The sequence below is a fragment of the Scomber scombrus genome, chromosome 4 (assembly GCF_963691925.1).
Source record: "Scomber scombrus chromosome 4, fScoSco1.1, whole genome shotgun sequence".
NCBI classification, from domain to species: Eukaryota; Metazoa; Chordata; class Actinopteri; order Scombriformes; family Scombridae; genus Scomber; species Scomber scombrus.
Window position 1 is genome coordinate 26,142,363 of NC_084973.1, and position 27,749 is coordinate 26,170,111.

At 39.2% G+C, this 27,749-nt stretch overlaps 1 protein-coding gene across 1 annotated transcript; it reads left to right on the plus strand.

Annotated features, from left to right (window-relative positions):
- nf2a (NF2, moesin-ezrin-radixin like (MERLIN) tumor suppressor a) lies at positions 1-27,749 on the plus strand. Its single transcript, XM_062417501.1, has 16 exons — positions 1-674; positions 1,932-2,057; positions 2,200-2,322; positions 5,159-5,242; positions 12,022-12,090; positions 12,279-12,361; positions 14,257-14,332; positions 15,267-15,401; positions 16,169-16,243; positions 16,441-16,554; positions 16,756-16,878; positions 17,291-17,508; positions 18,738-18,843; positions 20,584-20,702; positions 21,282-21,441; positions 26,179-27,749. The coding sequence occupies exons 1-16, from the start codon at positions 561-563 to the stop codon at positions 26,227-26,229; spliced, it is 1,776 nt and encodes a 591-aa protein (XP_062273485.1). The 5' UTR covers positions 1-560; the 3' UTR covers positions 26,230-27,749.

Sequence of the window (27,749 nt, forward strand, 5' to 3'; positions counted from 1 at the left end):
ACTAGCGCTTCATTTCCAGGAGTATAAATGTGCTCCAACTTTAGTGTTTTTGACTCTCCAGAAGAGATACACCGGACCAATAATTGATCGGACGTGTCGATGTCACGTTAATAGATTTCGGTAACTTTACGCACAAGCTGAGGACAAGTATTAGATATTATGTTTTTTGTTAGTTAGCTTAACTTTGTTTTGTTTAACGTAGCTAATGTTAGCTGCAAGCCAAAAGCAGTAAGTTAGATTGTATTTATCAGCTCATGCTAAGTGTATAGTTTACTTAAATTACAAAAAAAAAACTACCATATTAATACTAGGAAGTGTGTATGAGGCATCCGTAAAGCAATGAAATGCCTGTAAAAGTATTTTTGTCACTTTGATATAACTTATTTTTAATCGATAGCTGAAATCAGAAAGCTGGATAAGTCAGATGCACAGCTGGTCTTATATTTTGACATGTATAATAAGTGACTCATCTGCAGTAGATATAATGCCTTGACAGTGCACCATATGTGTATGACTTAACGAGTTTTGGGTAGTTGAATAGAGTTTAGTAGCTATTCATCATGGCAAGCGCACTAGCAGCAAAGATGGGTTTTAACTCATTGATGAGGAAACAGGCTAAAAACTTCAACGTCAGGATCTGCACAATGGAGTCAGACATGGAGTTCAGCTGCGAGGTGTGTATAATATATTTATATATGTATGTGTTTGTGTGTGAGGGAGAGGCATGATTTCATTCTGCTTATCCTACTTTTTCATATCCACATCACTAAGTCCATGTCAATTATCCTATTCACTCCTGAATCCAGCTGCATGCACACTAATACAACAACTTAAGTGTTTTTTTTTTTACTTGTCAAAAATCTGTAATGACTGTAAGTGTAGTTTATAAGTGTAGTGATGATAGTTATTTATATGATTTATATGAGAGTTTCATTATTTTGACAGTAGATGGCAGCAAGTACCTATGGACACACAGCAATTGTGCAGTAGTGAGTTTATTCTATAGACCATCCAATAGTATTTGTTATAATTCACCTTTGTTTTATGCTGCAATAGAGTAAAGAACATTTTAGTGGTAAAGCTAAATACAGCATGGGATTTGCTTAAATACAGCGTGCATTACCCTGCAGTGTCAATTAAAAATAAAAACCTTCTCATTCATGCTGGTTTCATCCTGTACTTGCTATATTCTTGGACCTCTTGTAGGGTTTATGGTTTATAGATATATATACATATATATGACTTGGGCGATGAAAAGCATCAAAATTACTTGCAGGCACCATGTCTGTACTTAAAGGGGAGGAACCCAGCCAAAGTTTGCAGTTGGTAATTTAATTACATAGAGCGGCATAATGTTAGTTGCAGGTTTCTATTTTCTGTGCTGGGATGATAACCGTATCAATTATGGGGTTTTTGTAAATAGCACTTAACGGGGAAAGGTCATACAAACAACACTTTCCTTCAACCTTGAAATTTTGGGATTGGCCCTTGTGGTTGTCTCTGCTGCATGGTAGAGCTGATACGCTCATTCCTTGCTGTTTTAACTCGTTTTTAGTTTTTTGGGTTTTTTTTATTTATGCCAGCCTTGAAGGCACTTGACAGTAGCTCGCACCCTTAGTTGGCTCTGAGGCTAGAGATGAAAGCTATCTAAATTGGATATGTGTGCCTGATATGCCTCCCACATAGCTCTTAGCTGGATGAGGAAAACATGTATAGCTCTCTGTTAAGGCTGTAAATATTTAACCTTATAAAGAATTAAGTGCTTCTATTCTTATTCATTCACATTTGGGGCAGCCAGTGAATGAAATGAATGTTGTAGCCATTCACAACATGTTATTCATCTCTAGCAGATTGAATTCGCAGTAACATATTCTCATAATTTAGCATTTATTATCAAAGAAAAAAATGTATGAAACTTTTATGTTTTGCAGAATAAATGGAAGGGAAAAGACCTTTTTGATTTGGTGTGCCGGACTCTGGGACTGAGGGAGACGTGGTTCTTTGGGCTTCAGTACAACATCAAGGACACAGTTGCTTGGCTGAAGATGGAAAAGAAGGTTATTCACACATTATGCTCGTCTTGTTAACAACTACAAGCAAGTTAAAAAAAAATGATACAGATGATAAAAGCTATGAAAAGGGAACGCACACCCATCCCTCCACTGTGCAATTGTTGACTTCTTTGCTCCGATATTGCAGGTTCTGGATCAGGAAGTACCGAAAGAGGAGCCAATTACTCTTCACTTCCTGGCCAGGTTCTACCCAGAAAATGCTGAAGAGGAGCTTGTGCAAGATATCACACAGCATCTCTTCTTCCTACAGGTACAGTAACTGGACATAATGCAGTTGTGCTCTTGTCACCGTGCTTAATACATTCAATTCTATCTTGTTTGTCATCTACATATTTAGAGTTTAATTTTTTCTTCTTTTCAAGCTAACTTGGATTGAAATGAGTTGACTTTGGTCCTAATTACTTTGGTGGTCCTTAGACTTTTCTTTTAGGACCACCATTCCCAAAAAATCAGTTTGTCTAATGCTTTTGTTTATCCTAAACCAATCTAAAATTGTAAGCATGGTAATCTTTCTACCTGTTTAACACCAGCTTGTTAAAATTGACATTATTGGCATTAAAGCCCTGCTACGCCTAAGCACAACCTCACAGAGCTGCTAGCACAGCTGTAGGCTCTGCAGTCTGATTTTAACCTCTTCCCTTTATCGCAGTCTTCCCACAGGGACGCTGTGTTCGATGCTTTAAAAGAAAACAGAAGTGTGTGCCATCTTTCTAAGGAAATAGATGTCTTAAAATGACTTGCTTTAAAAATAATGGGGGGGAAATTGATATTTAACACTTAAAGACTCCTTCAAATTGCTCTGTAGATGCAGGATTACCCATTTCACCCATTTCACCCTCGCACACCAGGCATTTGGCTGATGCTGTGCATCCGCAGTTTCTTTACTATACTGATCCAAAGCCAACAGGGGGCGCCCTTGAGTTTCTGACAAGTTGTTGAGCCGAGCACTCTGTAATACACTTTTTTCCATTGTCCCAGTCTGATTGTGTGCAGCCATGTGGAATCAATGCACAACATATTACCGCTGCCCTTTCTCTCCACTTAATACTCTCTGGGGAATTCCTGCAGAGCCTGCCACACCGTTCCCCTCACATGAGATGAGATTTGTAACTGTGACTCTCATCGTCCAATGCTACCGGTCACATTTATCAATTACCAATTAGGCTTTAGGGGCTCAGTTATTGGCCCAGTTAATGACATATTCTCCATGGGATGCTCATCCCTCATAGCCTCGTCATATCCCAGCCTCTGTGCTGGTTCAGTTATATGGCTGTAGACAGAGGTGTGCTTATGTTCCACAACATTTGGATGGAGGCACTTATCTACTTAAGGCGTATAAAAAGTCTCTCTCTGTCCTTAATCCGTTATGAGGCACTCGAAGCAATTTATGTATTTGGGGGGGGGGAACCAAAAAAAGACAACAGCCGACAAATTGCTCAACGGTTGACACGTTCCGCGGTTACAAGGGGGAGAAGAATACTTATGTGTTGTGCCTCGCATCGTCTGTCTATTTATTACGTTGCTCTCATTAATTCCTGTAATGTTGGGAGCAGGCCTGTGTTCAGATAGTGTCACAGCCATGACAGCTGGATTAGTGCTTATCAGAAATGATCACCGACCCGGATACAAACACACTGACACACGACTTACACAAACAAGACACATGCACCTCTTCGTCACTGTAGCCGGCGATCTTCGCAACAACATTGTCTCATTTGTGAAGCAGATTGCAGCCTCAGCCTCTTAGCGCGCCCCGCGATTAGGGGCTGTCACCTCCGGCTCCGCACCTTTTGTTAGTTCGAAACGAGAGGAGACAGCGTGATTGGCTTTACAAATGATAAGGTTTGAAGCATTAAATTACCCACTTAAATAACTACAGCCGAACCGCCCTCTAACCTCACAGCCCTCCTATATGCAGCTGTGCAAGTTGGTGATTCAATTAGTTTGACAGGTGACGGAATTGGGGATAGTGACACCTGGTGTGGAGTAGGGAGTCCCGAGGGAGGTAATCTGGAGCTGGAGCTTGTTAAAGGGGATCGCCGCACATTTTTAAGGATTCATGTTATGACTGTGATCCATGACAGTTAAGTCAACATTTGTAAATATGAACCGCTCTGTCCTTGAGGTATAAACTGGAGGCTTAAACCTTGAATTTGTCACTCTCACTGACTGCAGAGAATTCAGTGAAAGAACCATCTGTACCGGTCCCGGAGCACAGAAATAAGATGGATTATTAAAAAAAATGCGATGATTTGGAGCTCTTCTAGGGCGTGTGTGTTCTGTCATGTCATTATGCTCTGCGGAGTGACTTGCAAGCTAATATTCTTGGAACAGCTAATGATCATATGAAATACACTTGGCTTAGGTACATAGTTCCTGACTCAGTTTCTAATAGGTCCCCATGTGGCTATGATTCGTAAGTCTTACAATATTTACTTGGCACAGTCGGTTCCGTTTCCAGACCTCTCTGAGATGAAAAAAGTACCAGCGCACTGCAGCAGTGGTAGTTGGAAGTTTATTTTCTCGGTTTGTAGCATATAATAAACTTTACTACGGAAAATTGGTACATGAACATTATGCTTAGCTGTATATGTTTCCGCTATTTGTCAAATTGGAATAGAGGGAGTACTTGCTGTTAAAAGGGCAGTCAGTTTAGCCTGCACTGTCACTCTCACTCAAACACAATGAAAAAAAAAAAGACCTTTTCTTTTTTTTTCATTGTGTTTGAGTGAAGTGAGAACACGTTTCTTTCTGGTTCAGGTCTTTCATCTCTCAAGAATGATTTTGCCTCTCTTATGGAAATCAACACAGAGGAGATACAATAATGTGGATCGTAGTTTACCCTAAATTCTCAGCCTTACTGGAAATTTCTTCGGACCCATTACAGCATATAACAGTCAAAAGCTTCTCTTAGTGAAAAGCTACAGTAAAAGGCACTGAATCTACATTAGCTGCACAGTTATTGCTGAATTGATTTTTATGTTTAAAAGCTTCAGAAAAAGAAAGAGGATTTTGGTATTAAGGTTGCAACACTCATGGCAAAATTGGTAGTGCTTCAGAATTGATTTTATTTGATAACTCCTCAGGTGAAGGAAAAGATCCTTGAGGAGGAGATTCACTGTCCACCTGAAGCCTCTGTGCTGCTGGCCTCCTATGCCGTACACGCCAAGGTAAGTGGTTTCTTTGGAACTTCCGAGTTTTTATTCTTGGTTATTTTCCCCCAAAAAAAACCCACCAGTCCAATAATGTATCCTTGAATCCACCTTAAATCTATGGTCTGATAAGAGGGAGGCCACTTGAGAAAAATTTGACTTCAGAATAAACCGTATAACCAGCAGAGCTCTGCATGGATTCATTTTGAGGACAGACTTTTTTAAATGATGTTTCCTCTTGCCAGTGTCATCAGGAGACTGCATTTCACTTTTTTGTTCATCTGAAAAATATTACATTATATTACCCATCTCTTTAAACAGTTCGGAGAGATTGCAATGTTCATCACCAGCAGGCTTGATGATTGTTACCTTCTCGTATCCGCCCTCCCAAAAAAAAAACATAAATCAGCTACAGTTGATCTCTGTTGTCTGAGTCCTGATAAGAACCAAAAGACCACACATCACACATGAAGTTCCTAGTTTTGGTATACATTTTTTTAAATTGTTTTGCTATTCTACAAAACACCACACAGTCTTGCACAAGGCTCCATGTCTGAAATGCTGGCAATATGTAAATCAAAGCACATTTATGCAGAACTGTTGCTGTGTTTCCTGCTTGGAGCTTTGATGCTCTGAGCTCCAGTGTTTAATGCAGCAAAGATGCATACCAGCGTCTCTACTGTCTCCTCCTCTACCGTCCAATGTGATCGAATCTTCAGCTGGCAGTGCTGTCAGCAGCCAGCAGGAGAGATGCTCTGCAGTGTGTTTGGATTTTATAACTGAACTTTTTTTTTTTTTATAACCATCACAAATGATGAAAAACAGAATTTAAACACAAGTCTTGCAGATAAAACATGCGACACATTTAGCTGTTCTACCAGTTAAGTGTGGGGCAGCTGCTGTGCAGGTGCACTTGATTTGACTGTAACTGCAGTAATTGGGTGGAGATGAGCCTGAATTTGCACCCAAAATGCTGTCATAACTTTCATTTACAATTTCCACTGCAGCTTCCATGATCATTGGCTGGGAATGAGCCAGAAAAAGGCACATAGAGGCACAGTTAAAGCCACCCAAATAACAATCGCTCTGACAAAACACTCAATGCAGAGTGAAAAACAAGAGGCATCTGCAGAGTAAAAGAGATGGAAGAGCAGGGGGGCGTTAACAGATATGTAATTAGTTAGAATTAAAATGAGTAATATGTGAGTGGAAGGTATAAACTGTATTTATACCCTGTTTTGACTCAAACATAACTTAACTATGTCATGTGGTACTCTACTTCAGTACACTTAAAAAACAGATATTACTGGGACCACTATAGACAATTGTAAATGAATATCCAGGAATTCACATTATAGACACTATCATTGACTGTCCCTGTAACAAATTGACCACAGTTTTACACACTGATCATACACTCCAGCTGTATACTAGGTTATTTCCTAGCCTTGTTTTATTTTGGCTCATTTTCACACAGCCACTTACTTATTTTTATTATTTTACATACTAATTTTTGGCATGTTTTCTTAACGTTTGGTTTGTGTTTCTACATTGGTTTTTTTCATCATTCAGCATTGCATTAAGCATATTTTGTGGGCAGTCGAATGCCTTATAAATGAAAGTAGGAAAGGTGCTTTGTAAACATTTTAATTGATTTATTGGTTGAGGATCTGACATTATGGAAATCACTCCAAAGGAAAAAAAAAATCTTTTAATAAACCTGAAGCAATCTCAGTGGTTTTGGTTGAAAGATCCCATCTCTCTGCATTCCCTGAGAAAAGGTAGGGAGAGTGAGGTGCAGCTTTTTGACAGACTGACAGCCAGGTTGTAGTGAGACTAGAACTCTACCTCCAGAGACTCGCCTTTCCCATGCCAATTTAACAGGCCTAGGTTAACATAGACTGTGGATAAAGAAAAATCCGCAAATCAGTTTGAGATTTGTGCTCTCCGCTGTCAACGCCCTGGATCTGTAAACAGCAAAAAATATGGGGCCACAATCTGTTTTCATTTAATCAGCAGTCCGCTTTGATTAGAGCCGATATGAGTGAATTTGCATTGTGTAGAGTAGATCGGTACTTGTTTAGCAGTGCAGCTGCTGAGAGGTTTTTGGCAGACTTTCCCCTCATTCTTTTCTCATCATGACTTGTTTTTGTGAAAAAGCACTGCGGAGACTGAGAAGTGGAGTATGTCACACTGTGGGATCTACTTTGGTACCCTTGGCTCATCTTTAATCATGATTACACCAGACTGAAGATAGCAATAGGGAGGAGAGGAAAAGCGTATTCCAAGACAGCTTTAATGTTTAAAAGATTGTCTTTTCGTAACGTGGATCAGAGCTCTGTTCAGGTACGGACAGTTCCACACAGAATTCGTGTGTGTATCAGTTTCCAGTCGGAGCAGAAAGTGTTGTATAATTCACAACAAACACAGTAGGAAGCCATAAAAGCCACCATTAGCTTGTATGATTTACAGAGAGTGCATGAGGGTACAATAGAAATTATGAATAGACGAGGAATTTTTTATTCACTATCATAATCAATCATTTTCTCATACTGTGCAAATAAGCGCATCATATTTCTGAAATACTATGATATATTTATGACATGTTTTTCATTAAGAAAAATGTGTTATTATTTACTGGAAGCCATAATCTGGTAGATCCATGTCTCAGTCATGACTTACACTGTCTGGCATCAGATCTAACTAAACTAATACAAGCTTTCTCCTTTACACTCTGCTTTAAAAAAAAAGAAGCTTTGATGTAGTTTTAAAGTAAATAGGTGTTTTGATGAGTTACGGTTGAATTTTCAAGTACTTTACTTATTCTGACATTACTCTCTACATGTTTTACAGCAACCTTCTCCAAGACACTAAATAAACAAGCTCCAAAAATGTCAGAAATAGCTTGAATAATGTATGAAATATTCAAAACCCTCAGATATAAGAACCAAACTAAGTTCTCTATGCATACGCTTTGAGGCAATAGTCCAGCTTCACTGGGTCTGCAGAGGTTTCAGTCCCTCCTGCTTTATATTCTTAGTGGGTGCAGCGCTACAAGGAGGTGTTGACAGGGAATTTCAAGAAACAGCCGCTCTGGAAAAATGCAGAAGGAGTCACTGTGGCACGGAGGAGGAGTGAGGTTAGTTCTCTCAGCCCCAGTGCTACTGGGGGCGGACAGATGCGTCCAGTCGAGTGGGGAGCCATAGGATGAGCTAAAAGGCATGAATGACACTGGTGGGAAACATTGTGTTTAACAAGTGACTTTAACAAGACTTCCACCTAAACTGGATTGTAAAAATCTGAATGAGGCAGCTTTTACATCATGTCACATTTTTGGGAGAAGCAAAGAAATTGATGCTACGGTACACACGTATATGCTATTAAATAATGAGAAGAATTAGAATTTGTCAGCGTTGACAAGAGTGTAAGTCAATGACTCATTAATGTTGATGCTTACCACAGCTTGGGTGAGTCAGGATTAACATGGAGGATAATAAAACACAACGAGGGAAAGAAAATGATACTGACAAATTGACTGGTAGCTGGGGAGATGCTTGAATTCAGTCAAAATTTAAAAGGCATGCAGTGTAGCTGAAAAATGTTAGAAATCATTTGGAAACATGTTCAAAAACAGCCACTATCTTTTGTCACCTCTGTTTTGGTGTATTATTGCCCACTTTTGCCTCTTAGTGGTGTCATAAAGTCTATTTTAGACTACAATGCTTTTCTCAGGTTAGAGTCAGTGTATTTCACGGCTAGATAGGGGAAACCTGTATTTCTTACTATTGTACTGTAAATGAATATCCTCCAAAGTGACTTGACTGTGTGAGAAACACATACAATTTAGACGAGGGCTCTATTGACCAGGATATATCCATTAGTCAGTAATCATTGCTGTGCTGCTGGTGATAATTATGAAGTAAAAAATATTGACACCTGGCTGTCCTCTGACAGTCGCTCGCTGCTTTTCAGTCTGGAGTTGTTTTAAATAATTGGAAGAAAGATGTGTAATCATAAAGTATCAAAATGCCACCCTGTTTCTCCCTGAGCTGATTCTCAATTGATGCCATAATACCTCCATAAGACTATATGTCATCAATTATATAGGTGTTACAAACAAATAGGTGAGGAACTCAGGGAGTAGAAGCTGTGAGGATTGGAAACTGAAAGGAAATGATCTAATTAAATGTGCCTCAGCTTCTCCACTCCATTGCAATGGTGTTCCAGTCAGTATGTTGTGGTAATTAAATTCAGAGCTCTTCAGTTCTGTTTGCTGACCATTATTGACAATGATATAATACAATAAAAACGCATAATAGAAATAGGAATATAACACAAAAGTGAACCTCACAGCCTATAGACACAGATTACTAGATTGAAGGCAGACAAGTGGTAAAAAGCTCCTATTTTTGTTTTGTCAAATTGGCAAAAATGTACATTCGTTGATGCGCTGCAAAATGTGTATGTAAACTCTTGTCATTGTTTGAGAACATAATAATTTGTTTTCTCCAAACACAAAGTTATGTAACATCAAAAGATGTGGTTTTGGTTTAAGTGCCTTACATTTCTGAGCTGACTGAAGGTGAAGGGGCAATGAAATTTTGAGTGCGATTACAAAGACACTTGATAGCAGGTTTTTTTGGTCATTTTCAGACTCAGACAATGGCCACTTAAATATTTCTGGCCTACCTACTTTCCACCACGGTACAACCACAAAGTTCAATAATCATAGATGGAGAAATTCATGAGAAGAAGATAAGATACCGCTTTTTGGTTTCAGCCATTGTTAAACAGACAAAGGCTCCTTCTTCTGAAGCCTATTATTTTCCATCAGGGTTCAAGTATTACTGTGGTCACTTTAGTGCTTTGACCCTTTTCGAGACTGCCATTAAAAACTGAAAACTGAAAGCAGTTCACTGAGGATGTTATATGAATCTCATACATAAAGGTTATAAATATGACACAGATGATGTTAGATTTTTGCAGTAATACTACTTACTACTTTTAAGTTACTCAAAGTGCAGAGATGACAAAGTATTTAAATAGCATGAAATTTTATAGTTCCTTAACACTGTGTCTTAATTTTGACACACATTTGTATCTTGAATACCTCAGTGCTCTGACATCGCTGTGGAAAAATGAGAAAAGGTCATTCACATAAAAATACTTCCTCTTCGATTTCAACCAAGAAATTAACAATAAAATAAATCACAGCTCCAAGGAAATATACAATTGGATTTGATAATGGTAAAAAAAAGCATGCATGGAGCATACAGCAGCGCAGTCGTAGCCCATTTTATAAATTGTAGTGACAGTACATTCATAATTCATGTGCTTCCACCAGTTTTACAGGAGCCCAAAGGAAATTTCCCCCTCTGCCAATCAGTCATGCCTAATCCACCCGTATCTCTCTTCAAAAATGTTACACCCATAGAGTGCACGCTGACTCAAAGGGTTACGCTTTTTAGAAATGACTTATTCTAAAGGATTAAATGGAAAGCACAGTAGTGAGTGAGTCGGCTGGTTCTCAGTAGTTTTACTTAGTTAGGTGTTAACTGCCATATGGACTTAGTTGAAACAATACAAATGATAAAGTAAAATGATAACAATATAATATCAAAATCACAGCGTTTCAAAATACCATAAAAACCATCCATTCATTAGATATTTCTATATAAAAATCAATAGGCTGATAGTATCAATATAACCATATATAGACTGTTTTATATACAAGTGGGCTATTGAAAAATATTCTATATAAGGGTATTGAAAGTGCTCATCTACAATTCTTACCGTTACCAGTATAAAACAATTATATTATTCCCTTATACCTTCAGTCACACAATTATAATATGAACGATATAATATCTCTCATTCATGTTCTTTGTATACATATGATGTATTACGATCTGCGAGCTGCCTGGTTGCCTTGGCGACAGTAAACTAGAGTGTTTGGTAATCAGTGGTTCGGGTCTGGCTCTAATCTCTGTCTCTAATCATCCGTCTACAGCCTATTAACTGTTAAGAGAAAACAAATAAAAAGAAAGAAGAAATAAACTACAAAACACTCTAAACTTATATTTAATCTCACATATACAGTGGTCACAGTTTAGGATGCCAAGTGAGCGCCAGTTACCACTAACAAACTACGAACTGTTGTACATACTACAATGCATAACGATACACTAAATAGACAAACTGGATAAATGCCTATGTGACATTTACCTGAGAGAAGAAATGGAAAACAGAATAGTGGAAAACACAGTAGTGAGTCATCTTTACTGGTTCAGATGTTAACTGCCAACTGAAGAACGCAGTGCAAGACCAAAGCGTATATATCTGCAAGATCATATAACTTTCATACTCAAACTAGAAATGCTTTGAATTGAATCGTGGGTGTGTGTAAACATGCAAGGTAAAGTACATACATATAAGATAACACATTTAAGTGGACAATTACATGTAAACATCCTGTGTGCCACACATGCATGATGTAATTTGTTCCCCAGCTCTGTTGATTATAATAAATCAGTCTCAGTCCTCTCAGTGATATCTCTAATAGCATCATTTACACCCAACAACTGGGCCACTGCATGTGTGGTGAATGTTAATGACCTGATGGTAGACCGACCACCATTCATTCTCCACGACACCCTCTCCTTACCGCTGCTGCAGCTTCATCTTATGAACAGCTCCCAGGAGAGACATTGTCCGGCCTTTTATTAGAAGGAAGGTGGATAGTGGCCATTATTTTATAGTGATTTTAAACCTTTTGGAACTTTCACTTGATTTTACAGTATGGAGACTACGATCCCAATGTTCACAAACCTGGCTTCTTGGCTGAGGAGGAACTGCTACCAAAGAGAGTGAGTGACAGCTGGGTTTACCTCAGTTCCCTAACTAATGTTTTTGTTATTGTCACCAGAAGTGAACAATGTTTTCATCTTTGCATTATTACTAGGCCTGCACCTGCATTATGATATGTAACTTGCAGTATGCACTGCATTTTGTGCTTGGGTTCATGTATATTCATGCCTGTCTCTCTTCATTTCAGGTGATTAACTTGTACCAGATGACTGCAGAGATGTGGGAGGAGAGGATCACAGCATGTTACGCAGAGCACAGGGGCAGGACGAGGTGAAAACTTCTGCACTGAACTGTACTACTGTGATCAGCACAATTTCAGTTTTGGATTCACTCAGAACATTCATAAAACTGGGTTTCACAAGAAATGTTTAATGCATAACCTCTAGTGAAACGTAAATATAAAACTGTGCCTGTAGGGATTTTTGTACAACAGGGAGACTGTTTCCAAAAGGAGTTTGTTAACCTCTGTTTATGCACCAATACAAAATTCCACAGCTTACGTTAACCTATAACTGGTCAGTTACGTGTAATTAATTGAATTGTCACAAGAAAAAGAAAAAAAAGTAATTTAGCTATTCTGCAAAAGAGCTCTATAGGTAAGGAGCAAATATATCATAGCAAAAAGGACTATAAAAATAGTATTGCTATAATTGCATTCATAAATTTAGAATGACAGAGAATAGAAAATCAGTCGCTCTGTTGCTACACTTTGCTCCATCACTAAGCTGAACTGTGCTGAAAATGGATAGGGAGTAAGTGTGAGGGATGTGGAGTGTCTTAAAACTCCCGTGGGTGGGGAGATTTTGGGCTGAAGTGAGTTCTGAAAGCTAAAAACCTCAGTACTTGATAAAGTCACTGATGCTGATCAATAGCCATTTCAAACCCACCAGATGGAGAGGATTTAGTGCTTCATTCACTTTATTTGGTGGTTTACTCACCTCAGTTTAATTGTTTTGTATGATATCAAAGGGATGGAGGCACAGGAAAGACATAACTGGTGAGATATGAGAAACTAGTTTGATACAGATACCAAAATACTAGTTTTTCTAAAACATTGGGAAATGTGTTTAAACGTAAGTGGCTTTATAAGAGCTTTGCAGAAGTGAAATAGTCTAAAAAGAGTAAAATGTTCATTTAAATCAGGAGATATCTGATCAAAGAATAAGTACATTAGACTATGCTTCCATTTACTTGGGCAAGGATGGGATTCAAAGACAGTTTGAAGGAATGATAGTTCAGAGTACATTAATCAGAGCACAGCTTGATACCCACTGCGGGGCCTTATTATAGTTCAGAACATTATTTAACATTAGCGCTAAGCCTCCACTGGAATGCACACCCAACGTTTTACATTTCACCATGTGTATTGATCCTGACCAAAAACTCAAGTGTCAAACTCTTTTTTTATACTCTGTTCATACAGTTAAATGTTTATTTTGTCTGTGTTTTTTTTCAACCTTTTTTTATTTTTTTAATGAGTTCATGTTCTTTTACAGCTTGATTAGTCCACAGCAATAATTCAAGCGTAACTATCTCAGTTTTTTCTCTCTATAGTCAGAATGTATTCATTGGCAAACCTAGTTAAGATTTGTTTACTTGGCATAACGTTCTCCTTTCTGTTTAAACTTTGATGAAGCTTAAATCATCAATTTCCAACAACCCATATCAAACAGCAACTTATTAAAAGTTAGGTGCCAACATGTCCTGATTTTTCCTCAGCCATTAAAGTATGCTAATTTTTCCTCTTTTTGTTTTTGCTGAGTTGACCCTAAAATCACAACAGATCTGGCTACCAAGCTACAGAAAAGAGAGGAAGAAGAAAATACCTTGATGTATTTGTTTTTCTCTATCACAGTATTTCCAGTCTTGGAGGCATCAGAATAAGTTTTCTTCTCCATCAAGCGTGACCTCTAAAGCCTGTTAGGGAATTAAAGTTGTGTTTTGTGTCAGCGCTGTACTTATGTGTCACCCTCACAAGAGCTATGTGCAGAGTTTTTATAGATCCCACAACATGACAGATGCTATACACAAAAGCAGAAGAAACAAGGTCTGATCTCTTTTCTCTCTCTCCCTTTTTCTTCTTCCTCCCCACCCTCCTTCCCTCTCTCCTCCATTCCCTTGGATCCCTCCCAATCTCTTTCTCTTTTTGTCTGTCTTTGAACCAGGGATGAAGCTGAGATGGAGTATTTAAAAATAGCTCAGGACCTGGACATGTATGGCGTCAATTACTTTTTAATCAGGGTGAGCCAATGCAGCTTTGCTATATCTTTACAAAGTAAGCCAAAGTAAGCCCATAGCCCCTTTTACACTTTTTCAATGTTGCACCATTATTCCGCCTCGCCATTCTGTATAAAAGGTACGATCATGGAATTGGGTTCCACCACTAAGCCTGCAGCAGAGGTAGTCACATTTCCGGCTCGACGTCTGTGTAAAAGGGAAAGCCGTCAATGGTGGGACCACACACAAAAGACGCCAACGCTGTTGTGTTACACGTCACGCCTCTGATTCCTGTCTAAAATCACACACAGAAGTGGCATTATGCTGGCTTTGTTTGGTTCAGTGTAAAAAAAAAAGCAAAGCCTGTGTAATTACAGGTCTTTTTTTGCAGCAGTATTGCAGGATTCTAAATAAAAAAAGGGGCTAATAGGCAGCGTGAGAATTTCACCATTGTGTTATGAAATGAAATGGGGAGAATGGCAGCCTGGCTCTTCTGTTCAAAATTGTGCCTTAGTGGAATCAATTATTTGAATCTTGAGCATTTTTAAACAAATTTGAGATAAATAAAAGGCCCCTCTTGGCACTGAATATCTTTTCAAGTGAGTCATTATGGAAAAACAAACCTGTAACAGCTCTAACAACAGAAATTCACTAGAGGTGTCTCTGGCCTCGATCAGTGAATTTCTAAAAGGCAAAGACATTTTGAAATACCACCACCAAGTCAACTTCAGCTTAAGTAATTCACAGTAACATTACTTTTCAAGAAAACAAGCCCAGACTGCATATAGACACTGAGACTGAGGTTGTTCAGCTCTAACAAACTGTTTTGCAGCACCACCTCTGTCAAATTCAGGTACAAATGAATGTTGGCTGGTAGGGTGATCCCACAGCTGCTCATTGTCCCTTGACAGACGGATAGTAATAAAAAAGCTTTGTTTACTTTGCCAATGTGGTTTAGAATAAAAAGGGAACAGATCTTCTTTTGGGAGTGGACGCACTGGGCCTGCACATCTACGAGCCGGACAACAGGCTGACACCTAAGTGCTCCTTCCCTTGGAATGAGATCCGCAATATCTCCTACAGCGACAAAGAGGTCAGAGAATTTTCTGTTGTACTTAATGATGAAGATTATATATTCATATGTATCTGCATTTACCATATCTTCAGATATACAGTAAATATCCACATGGGAAAATGTTACTAAAGGGAACATATCATGTCCAGAACTAAATATATATCCTGGGGCTCTACTGGAATACTTTATTTCATGATTTATGGTTCAAAAACTACATATATATCTTAAAGTGGCCTTTCATGCAGCCCCTCGGTTCAGCCTCTGTCTGAAATAGGTTGTTTTCACTCCTATCTCTTTAAGACCGTGCTCCCAATGAGTCCACTCTGTTCTGATTGGCCAGCTTCTGGACGCTGTCCCTCGGCTCAGGAGGCTATGTAGACAAACAGTAGTAGTAGGATTTCACTTCTTTTTCTCATTCTTTACTCGAAATGGAAACCTCTCAAATGCATTCGTTTGAGCCAGATCCGAAATATGTGAGTGGACAACGTGATCAACCTTAGCAACAAAGGCTATGGAACAGCTGTTTGTGGCCATGTGCGAACAATATAACATTTATGAGGAGAAAGTAGAGGTAACTTTACTAAAGGAAGTGTGCAGAGCTAGCTGACGTCCTACCTTTTGTCTTACATGCAGCATTTTAAATATGTTCACGTTTAACATCCAAAATCATGATAGTATTAAAAAAAAAAACAGATTTCAACCATATTGCTCAGTAGTGTGAATGTGTCTTTTTTCTTTTATGTTTTTAATGGAAAGTCTTGTGTTCTTGTGTCCTTATTGTTCAGTTTACCATCAAACCTCTGGACAAGAAAACCAACGTTTTCAAGTTCAACTCTTCACGGCTGAGAGTCAACAAGTTGGTGAGTTCAGTTAAAGGTTAAAAGTTGTTTTGGCTGTGACGAGGAAATATTTCTGTACTCACATCATATCCTTTTAAATAAAAGGTGAAGGAAAATATTGGAAGTGGCTGCTGAATTTGAGTTTTTAAAGTTACCCACCTTTTTGGCAGGTTATTGAAAAAAGTTCCCTCCCCTGTTATTTTGTCTTTCTTGTGCAGATCCTCCAGCTGTGCATAGGGAACCATGACTTGTTTATGCGACGGCGGCGGGTGGACTCCCTTGAAGTGCAGCAGATGAAAGCCCAGGCCAGGGAGGAGAGGGCCAGGAAACAGGTATTGTATAACAGACGACTAGAGAAGAAGGGATGGAGATGCACAAAATTAATTCTGTCCACTCATATCATTTCACATTTCAAGAAAACATGTTATTGATTGACTTCTGTCTCTTCTTTCTTTACCTATATCTCCACCCATTTCTCTCTCCCACCACATCATCTTCTCTCCGTTCATACTCAACCCGCCTGTGCTGTACAGGTGGAGAGGCAGCGCCTGCAGCAGGAGAAGCAGCTCAGGGAGGAGGCAGAAAGGGCCAGAGACGAGCTGGAGAGGAGGCTGATGCAGCTGCAGGATGAAGCTCACATGGCCAATGAGGCCTTGGTAAGATTTAATTGGTTAGCTGAACCTGAAGTTCACCTTTTTCTCGGCTAAGTCATATATCCTACAGGTTTCAAAATAAAGTATTTTTTCGCATTCAGTTCTTCTCACACCATCTTCCTGCCTCTTCACTTCATCTCCCCCGGTCTTCTTTCTCGTCATTTACTTATTCTTCCCCTGTCGCCTCTTTTCTCTCTATTAATTGTGCCCTCTGTATTCTTGCACATGCCTCCCTCTACACCCATCTTCCCTCTTTTCTTCTCTCACTGTGCACATATTTTTTCATGTGTCCTTTCATCTCTTTCTTTGCTCCATTTCCCTGTCACCTCCTCAATTTCCAACTTTTTTTGTCCCTTTTCTCCTATTTATGTTCTCCTACCCTTCCCTCCTCCTCTCTCCTCTTGCTCCTCTCCAGCTGCGCTCGGAGCAGACGGCGGACCTGCTGGCTGAAAAGGCCCAGATCGCAGAGGAGGAGGCCAAGCTGCTGGCCCAGAAAGCTGCCGAGGCTGAGACCGAGATGCAGCGCATTAAAGTGACTGCCATCCGTGGCCAGGAGGAGCGGCGGCTCATGGAGCAGAAGATGCTTGAGGCAGAGATGCTGGCCCTCAAGATGGCTGAGGAGTCAGAGAGGAGGTGGGGACAGGAGGAAGGCGGGTGGCTGAATGTAGAATGTACACTCATCCATGTTTCTCATACCCACATTCTTTCTCTGTGTGTATCACACACACACTCACTCACATGCACAACATTTTTAGATCCTTAAATAACTTCTTCTCACATCTTACTTTACTGCGCATCTGTTTGCTCAGCAGCACAGAAGTCAGCAGATATGCTCCAAGCACAGAGACAGGTTACTTGGCTGAATTTAAATAGCTCGATCAAAGAAGGAGAACTTTAAACTCGCTTAATATCATTTAATTTTAAAAGCTTTGTTCTTGCACTGCGTCTGGAAAGCAGGTAATCACGTAGTTCCAGCCACACTGCTGCACACAGGGGAAAGAAAGGGAGAAAGCTTTTGTTCAGCCCCCCCTCCAGGTCTGAGGCACAGCAATTAATTTGTGCTAGTTAACTGTTAGTAGTATCGATTGATGGTTGGACTCACTATCAGGCAGCTCTTTTACAACTCAATGGAGGTACTGAGACTGACTGATCTGTGTTTTGGCTGTGCCTTATAAAGCAAAGTTGTTATTTTCTTTTGTATCCCTCCTGGCGTTGTTCAAATCAAGTACTGACAATATCTGCTGTTGACTTTTTATTTCTTTGAAGGTCTGACGGATAAGGAGGTTGGGACTTGAGGAATGATCCTTGATCTGCATTTTAGAACTTAAGTAATTTTCATTAGAAAAACAGTATACACAGTCCTGAGAATATTACTTCACAGCATCTACTTTACAATATATTAGGCAATCATTTCAAACAGGCACCATTAACCACTTGCCAGTAACTGCAATTTCTGGATAAGCACTTTCTGAACCAGAGTGAAATATTAAACCTGTGGCACTCAACATGTAAATGACTATGTCCACTCAAGCCCTCGAGGCACATAGCTCCCCCACATCAACGAGGAAGTGCTACATGTTCACGAACACAATCAAAAGAAATGTAATCACCTGCATGTAACATTCTTACATCCCTGTGTGCATGCTGGATGGTGGAATAATGCAGTTAGAAATGATTGTCTGCCGGAGTGATAACATTGATCACCTGGATAATAACAAAGTGTCATTCCTGGTTCGCCGAGTACCAGAGTACCAATTATAATATAATCATTTTGGAATCAATTTAGGTAATTCTGTTTCCTTTGAAGGACTGGGAGGTGAATTAAAATATTAACGCCATTTGTCTGCCTGTTTGTCCCTCAGGGCCAAAGAAGCTGAGCAGCTGAAACAGGACCTGCAGGAAGCCAGAGAGTCAGAGCGCAGGGCAAAGCACAAGCTGCTAGAGATTACCAGCAGGGCTGTTTATACGGTAACAGAACACACACACACACACACACATACACATACTTGAAACATATTGGCGTTTGTACTCTCATACACTTAACACATCGTTATAAAACTAATTAACCAAGTCAGATCTAAATATTCAAGAGCAAACAGGTGGACTGAAACTCATAATTGTCAGTGGCAGGAAATAAATAAATGAAAATGTTGCTATCTTAAAGTCATTTATCAAGTAAAACAACATGGTATTTGCTGGTTCTAGCTCCTCAATTGGAAGTAGTTGCTTATTTATTGGTTTATTGAATAGAGACAGTGTGCACATTAATAAACATTACTGTAAATGTTAAGTCATTTACATTACTAAGAATGCTATTATTCATCTGTGGTCCCCTGGACATGTCTTGTGTTTTTTATGTTTAATAACAGAGTTAAATTCAAATACTACAACCAGGGGTAAAGATGATAACATTTTTATTGCTGGTCAAGTTACTTTAGGCTGAATAAAGTATGCATTTATTGCCTCTTTTATAATAAGTAAATAAGTAATAGTCGTAAGTAAATCAAAAGGTAAATAATCATGAGTTGTTAGTTACAGGTCTATACACTTAATGGCTACATAATTTATACTCTGGAAAACCCTCACATGATACACAGGTACATTTATACACATGCATGAAGCAAATACATTCAAACACATATTATGTGGTGTGGTACATAGATTCACTACCAACAGGAAATAACTGTACATGCAGAAAAATAGTATTTGCTGTTAGCTATCAGCTGCAACTGTTGGTAGGAAACGCAACATGACCATACAGTTTTGACTGTTTAACTTTGACTGCAGCACACACACACACTCAGACATGCACACACACACATTCAAATGTACTGTACCCCCCCCCCCCCCCCCCCAAAAAAAAGCCCCACTGATCCGGAGATACTTGCATAAGAACATGCAGCACATAAGGCAGCCTACGCAAGAGCTTCCAACATGCTAAAAACCCACACACTACACAGTCATCTGCTTATACACACACACACACACACACACATACACATTGAGATGCTGGAAATAGAAGTACTACACTCTTATCAGCTCATGAATGTAATTTTAAAACACACACACATAGACACACTTTTGTGCACATACAGTACATACAAAAGACATGCCAGCACTGGCACTGCTAAACATTCATAATTTCATGAGTGAAACGTCTACACAAACACAAGTACACAATGTTCTCCGTTCCTATTTTCTTCGGCCATCGTCAAATTGCCCTGCATGCTCTGCCAGACCGTGTTTATGTCGAATGTCTGGAGTTAGGATTCACATGCCAACCAGTGGATTTACATTTATATTGTATATTAGGTCCACTTCTTCTTATCCAGCACACTCCTCAAGTGGCATGTGGCCAATGCATTTCAAATATTTGCTCACGATCTTAAATGTATATTTGTGTGTTCATGGTATGTGACCATCAAAGTGTTCATCTTTTTTCCTCTTTCTCTATTTTAACTGATCTCTGGATCTACATTATGTTCATGTATTGCACATATCTTTTCTGTGCATTCCTTCTTTTCCGCGATATACTACCACCTTCCCACTCCTATATATTTTAAATGTATTTAAATGTTTCCTTTCTTAACCCTAACCCATCACTCATTTGTTATTTTTCCCCATTTTCCCAGTCTTTTTTCTTTTTGGCTGTCATTCGATGAACATCTCTTCGTGCCCTATAATCTCTCTTTCCATCTTCCCTCTCAGGCCCCAGGACTGCCAGCTGACAGCATGCCTCCTGACTTGAGCTTCAGCAGGGAGAACCTCAGCTTTGACTTTAAAGATACTGACATGAAACGCCTCTCCATGGAGATTGAAAAGGAGAAGTGAGTGTCTGATTTGACCCTGCTAATGCTGCCTGATGTTTTGGGTTCCTGATTGCAGTGGTTTAGTGATTTAATTGTTCACTAGCAGAAAGGGTTGATAAATATTCCTTTCAGAGGAATTTTAAACAGCCTTTAAAATGTGTCTGCAAATGCTTGATGCAGTGTTACACACTTTCATTAATTAGTATGCACATTTCAATTCAAGGGTCCAGGGGGGAAATTGACCCTCAGCATTAGCTGCCAGCAGTCAGCCATTTTTCCTTACTTGCTGTCAGTGATTGGCAGACAGGCAAAACTACCATTAGATGAAAAATGATCCTGGCGGTGAAGTTGAATTAATTACCTGGGTCTCAGTTATCATGTTTGTTAATGAAGAGATTTAGAATCAGGTTAAAAAATTAAAACAAGTAAGCTGGAGGATGATGGATCCAGTATTCGTGATTAGCTGTTCATGGAGTTGTACATTTTTCACGTTTATATTTTTGGTGTGGCAATTAAAAAAAAAAAAAAGTTCAGCAAAGGTGCTCAAAAGGGAAATTCACACAACTGTCTTCCAACCTGCAATTTGTCCATGTTTAGGGTCGAGTACATGGAAAAAAGCAAGCACCTGCAGGAGCAGCTGAATGAGCTGAAGACGGAAATCGAAAGTCTGAAGCTGAAAGAGAGGGAGACTCCTCTGGACGTCATTCACAACCAGAACACCGAGCAGGGGACCAGCAAGCACAGCAACTTTAAAAAGGTAGCTACCAGTTCGGCTGCTTGCATACATAAAGTACCTTACCAGCTTGTACACATAATATTTGTCAGCATGTCTTTGTTAGCAGGACTAAAATTTGATTAAATCCACCCTTTAAGATGATTTGACATTATGGTTAGGGTTGCGGCATTTAAGTCTCAGTGCTTTGTATCTATTTAACGGCTGTCTGATCAGCTCAAGGCACATACAGTGGTGAAGTGTAAATGGGGTCTTATTACTGATCTTACATCATTTCTCGGATAACTGCCTATCAAAAGATTTGATAGTCCTCTCGCGTACAACAGCCACGCCTCACCATCATGTTATTTTAAAGCAGGGTATTGATTGTCAGAGAATCACTCAATAGCAACTGTCCCCACTTGGTCCCAGGTTCATTTTTCAGCCTCGAATTTCTTCTTTGATGGAGTCCACTGGGAGAGTGGGAGCGATAATTCATTTTATACCATGACCTCTGAGAGCACACAGTGATTACCGGTCCTAAACATCTTGCAGAGCGGCTGAGGGGGAAATTTTGTATGCAATATACATAGACTCCATCTTTAAAAATAGCTTATTCATCTCACCCAAGTGCCTGAAAATGCCTCACTTTTCATGGCAGCATGGCTAAGTGATTTTATGAAATGACTAAAAAATGAACGATAAAAAATGTGACAGACTCCTTAAGCTTGAGGGATATTTCAAAATTGATTGGTCAGAGGTAGTGGAGTTGTTATAAAAAGTCTGTTTCCACTGTCCTTTAATGAACTGACAGATTAGACTTTTTCCTTTATCTCCCCACTCCAGTATCTTTCTAATTTCAGTAAAAGTATCCAATAAAAATGTGAGCTGTGTTCATAGCACATCGTATTGCAAAAAAAAATTCCACCGTTCCTTCATTCTCGCCTTCCCCCGTGCAAAATACACTTGTTAAGGGAGAGCTAATTGATTTCTGCTTGGTGATTAGTCATTTGGATGGATAGCGAGCAGGGGGAGAAGGAGCTAAGTTAAAAGTGTCACTTTAATTGAACCAGAGGCGGCCGGCATTCGTCTTGCTAGCGAGGGAAGGGGTGGCGCGGTGAGGAGGGAAGAGCAAAGAGGGAGTGAGCAAACTAAAGTCGGTTTTGCCCAGAGAGGTGCAAAGTTTAAGGTTGGAGCTGAGGCTGGCCAAAAATGTTCAAAGGATGAGTTTGAAAATGGCTAAGTCACAGAGAAGTGCTGAGAATGCACTGTAAAGTTGGCGACCAGAGAGGTGGCAGGATGAGAGGAAGACGGTGGGGAAAGAAGAGCAGAGGGAATGTGGAACAAAGCACTGATCTGTGAGCCAGTGGCATCAGGACTGGCTTCACCTCCAAAGTTTTCTCCCTCCAGATTCCGTCTCCCACTCTGGATGATTAATGAAAGGCCCTTTAACACGGCCCAGCGCCTGTGCACTTGTAGCAGGCCACAGGTTCTACTCTGTTAGCAGCGGGCTCGCTAGATGAGCTCATTCTGAACAACTGAATCACAACACAAGAGCTGCAGCGATTCTGTGTGAAGTTTCACTGCGAGGAAAATCTTTTCTTTATACATATTGCAGTCTATCCAGGCTGTGTGAAGTGGCTCACACAGCAGGTCAACCATCAGTGTTACTCTCATTGTGCTGCACTGCATATCGAAACAACATACAGACAGATTTCTTCTCTGGAAATAGCTCACCGCTGCGCCATTCACAACATTAATACCCGAGACATTGAATAAGGAGTCCTCGTTCTTTCCTGCATGGAGACTGTGGGCAGTGTTTAATACAATCCTTGAGAGTCAGACATAGATAAACACACACTCAGGCTTTCACACTCACAAGTGTACAGGCTGCCTGTCAACAGAGACAATAGAAGGTGATTGGTAAACATTACGGTGCAAATCCATCCCTCTCCCACACATTTTCTGTTTGGATTTACTGAAATCCCCCATCTACACATTTCCCAGAAATAACCTAGATTTCCCAAAATGTCCTTCTTCATCTCTCCTCTAATATTTACTTTGACTGCAGCTTTAATACCCTTATCAGACAGATGTTCAAGAGAGGAAAAAGTTTGCCCAACAGATTTATAGTGCTCACTTACGTGGTATTAAATGAGCTAATGGTTAGCTGCACTGAAGGGTTAAAGCACTGCCAGTGGCCTGAATTGATCCATCACTGGCTCATTTAAACCTGGAGAGAAAAACAATTAACACTGCTTTCTCTGACTGGTATTGATCTTCCTCCCATCTTGCTCTCCCTAGCTGTTTGATTGTCCGTGCTGTAAGGATGTCACGATTCTCCAAATCCACGATTCGTTTTGATTTTCGATTTTAAGGTCATGGTTCGATTCGTTTTTCCATTTAAACATTTTTTTCCCCACACTGAAAGCTCTGCCTTTGTTAGACTATTTGATTTGTAAAGATCAAGAGATCATTGGTTTTATACCCTGACAACTGTCATTTACATTTTCAAATTCTTCTTTAAAGATAGATAGGCTGGAGCTTCCTGATGGTCGAGTGGTTTGAGCGCTTGCTACATAATCGCAGCCTCCCTGGTTCGAATCCAGCCAGGGACCTATGCTGCAAGTCATTCCCCTCTTTCTCTCCTTGTTTCCTGTCGGCCTTTATGCACTAAACTGTATAAATAAAGGCAAAAAAGCCCAAAATAAATCTAAAAAAAAAAGATATAACTGCCATATGTTTTTTGGAGGGAAAGGTACTGCACTGAGGCTATATGGGAAAATTTAAATAATTGATTCAAAATGTAATAGTAACTTATTTCACTGGTTAATTTGGAACAAACTGTTACACAAGAGCCACTAGGTGTCAAAAGGTGAGGACATTAAGTGTTGGAATTTTTTAGACTGTCCCTGCACATTCGTCTTACAACCGACTGTACAAAAAGACCAATCATATTTGTCCAGTTCAGAGGATATGTTGTAGGTGATTGTCTATCTTTCTGCGATAGAAAAGAGGAATCGTTTGTGTTTTAAGAACGTTTCTTTTCTCGTTATTGATCCAGGACGTTGGAATCTGTCAATATATGTCCAACTTTACTGAAGCATTGCCTATAAACTGCAGGTTTTCGGTCAACAACGCATTTGTTGTTTCATTGAACAATTCACGTGGAAGGCAAAATGTCACCACCCCAACTTCAGGGAAGCAGGGAGATTATTTGTTCTCCATCATCTCCGACTCCAAGTGGCAAAGGTGTCACGACATGTAATGCAGCTGCAGGTTAGCAATGAGCTATGCCGTGATGTCTTTGAATTTTTTTGTCTTTAGACGCTGCTGGATACACACAAGTAGGCAGGGGTGAAGAAAAAAAATACAGGGAGAATTACTGATCCTACTTGTTATTTCCAATGTCGAAATCAAATCGATTTTTCAATTTCGACTCATATTTTTGAAGCTCTTACTCTGCAGTAAAGGAGAATCTGGGGAATTTACAGATTTCTTTGCCCATCAGGACCAGTTGTACATTTTAATTAAGCCTGATTTTTGTTTCAGTGTTTGATGTAAATTAAGATGAAGTATAAACACTGCATGCTTCCACATACCATCCGAGATTCATTACTAACAGAATAACCTTGGGGGTTATGTTTGCTTAAATACACCAAAATATACAAATACTTTCCAATTATCTTCTCTTTATGATCACTTAGTCTTTTGATTAGCCGAAGAAAACAACAACAACACATCACATGCCCTGCAGGAATGGGCTGTGATTTCTATTGCCTTTTTAAATTCAATTCAGTGTTCATCAGACATGACATGATTAGATATGCAAATGTGTACGATTTCATAAGAATTACCGATAACAAGTTAGGTACGCTGTGTCATGCATTTTTAATTGTGTTGGTGTTCTTTTTTTTTTTACCATAGCTACCAAATGCCATTTATGTGGGACTAATTGGAAAAGCATATTCTCTTACAAAAATGCCACCAATCGGCATGACCAATGAATGTATAATCCTGCAATAATCATTTCATATTACATACATTACATAAATGCATTTTTATATAAAACACTTCTTACGGTACTACATTTATTAACTGTCAACAGCTGAAGTTACTAGTTTTCAGATTAAGATTTTAAATACAAAACATATGATTATAATATATGAGTTTAAACTACCTAGCAGTACAGCATAAAAAATGTAATTATTTAACACTGTATAATGTGTACTTTTACTTCTGATACTTTAGGTACTCTATGCTGATTTATCTTGTAATGGAGTAGTTTTATATTGTGATATTGTTACTTTTCTGTGAGTAAATTATTACTTATTATAAGTAAGACTTCTACTATTGATATTACATCACCCTGCTGCATCGTAGCACAACAGACTGTCACAAACAAATTCCTTGATTTTAGAGCTCAAATAACAGCAAGCACTGCGCTGCAGCATGAAAAGAAACCCATCCAAGGTGTCAGAACTTGCACCCATATAAATTGATGGACTGTTAACTGCTGGGGAACTCTTAAAAGTGAAGTTTTGGCAGTTTTCTTTCTTCCAGCAAGCTTGTTAACAATCCACACATAGGCTAGGCTAGGTTTTGCTGATCTCTCAGTCAGAAATCAAGGATCATGTGTAGATTAAATGTGATGATTTCAGTAACAGTCTCCAATACAGATTTGCATTTGGTTACTTATTGTTTGCTCACTCTACTGCAGTATAGTCTGTTCTTGTTTGCTTTGAAAGCCTCATCAGGCCTTTGTTGTTGTCTTCTCCACAGCTAACACTACAAAGCACCAAATCCAGAGTGGCCTTCTTTGAAGAACTCTAAACTACATACCTGCATAGGTCGGGATGCACAACTGCCAAGAACCTGTCATTTCTACATTCCTGGTCAGTAAATATAATTGACCACACTACAAGACCTTATGCTCTACTTCCTGGGAACCACTGTTAACACTACAGACCAAAAAAAAAAGACTGCTGTCTCGCTCTGCACTAACACCAAGGGGCCTCATGTGTACACACAAAAGAGGATGCATGCATAATGTTCCTGCACTAAATCTGGGAGTGTGTGTGTTTACAGGGGGAGTGTGTGAAATACAGCACATTCTCCATGAATATTTTGAAGTGAACTCGGGTGTGGGCTTTCTTAATGGCAAAAATAAAGAAAAAGAACAAATAGAAAACATGGGTATATAATGTGGTCTATGACTGCTGCTGTTCTACTGCGACTCTAATGAGACAGTATTTGTGGAGTTTGAATGGTTATTATATTATGTCCAAATGAGGTGACCTACATAGTTTGATTGCCTAACTGTTTTGAAATTCAAATAGAAAGAAACCACTAAGGGATAAAGTTGAATGAATTGATTATATGATATGTCATCCGGTGCAGTCCACACATCCTGCCCCAGATATTGGATACTTAGTATTTATATGCAGCAAATCATTGTAATGTCTCAGACTTTTTTTTTTTTTTTTTTACTTAAAAACTAACTATTTGATATATTCCATTATATTCACAATGCCAACCAATTCCTCCAAATATTACCTTCTTTATTTACATAATCACTTCATGCTGCATTACTTTTCTTGTTTTGTGGAACAGTTAACTGAAAAATTCAGTTCAAGCAGCGAATACAGGGCATTTTTTTGCCATCATGAATTTAAACCATCACTAATAGTGGGAGTTTGATGTGCTGTGGTAGATATTGAGCTTGTTCTCAAACACCAAAATTTGTATTGGCTGTGTTTTGCGGCGAGCAGTGTTCTCTAAATCTCAGAATGTGTGTCCATGTTTGTGACTATAAATCTTTGAGTGGTGAATGTAGGTAAGGTGTCATACACACGAGGCCTTAGGACCAACGTTTACATCTTGTATACACCGAGAGGACGTGTTACATATCTCTGGCTGCCTCCAGCAATTTAACACTTGATTAAGGTGTCCTCTATGTTCTTCTCTCGAAAGTGAAGAGGCGAACATTTGTACTGGGTGGTTCTTAGAATTTGAACTGGATGAAGGAACTGTGATTCTTAGATGTGAGCTTGTGTCACATCTATCTTTCTTTCTTTTTTGTGTGAGGACAACCACTTCTTAGAAACATGAATTTGCATATATTTTGAATTAATGTGTCTTTTTGAATTAATGTGCTCTTTCCATCTGAAAACTATTTTTTATCTTTGGGAATTATAATGTGAAGAAAATGTGTGTTTTTTTTCCTTCCTGTCTGCATTTAACAAGGACAGTAAGCAGTATTTAAAATAAAACTTTGGGTGAAGTTACAGTACCGATATTTCTAGAAAGATATGTATGTTTTGCATGTAAAATAAATGAATATCAGGTTTGAA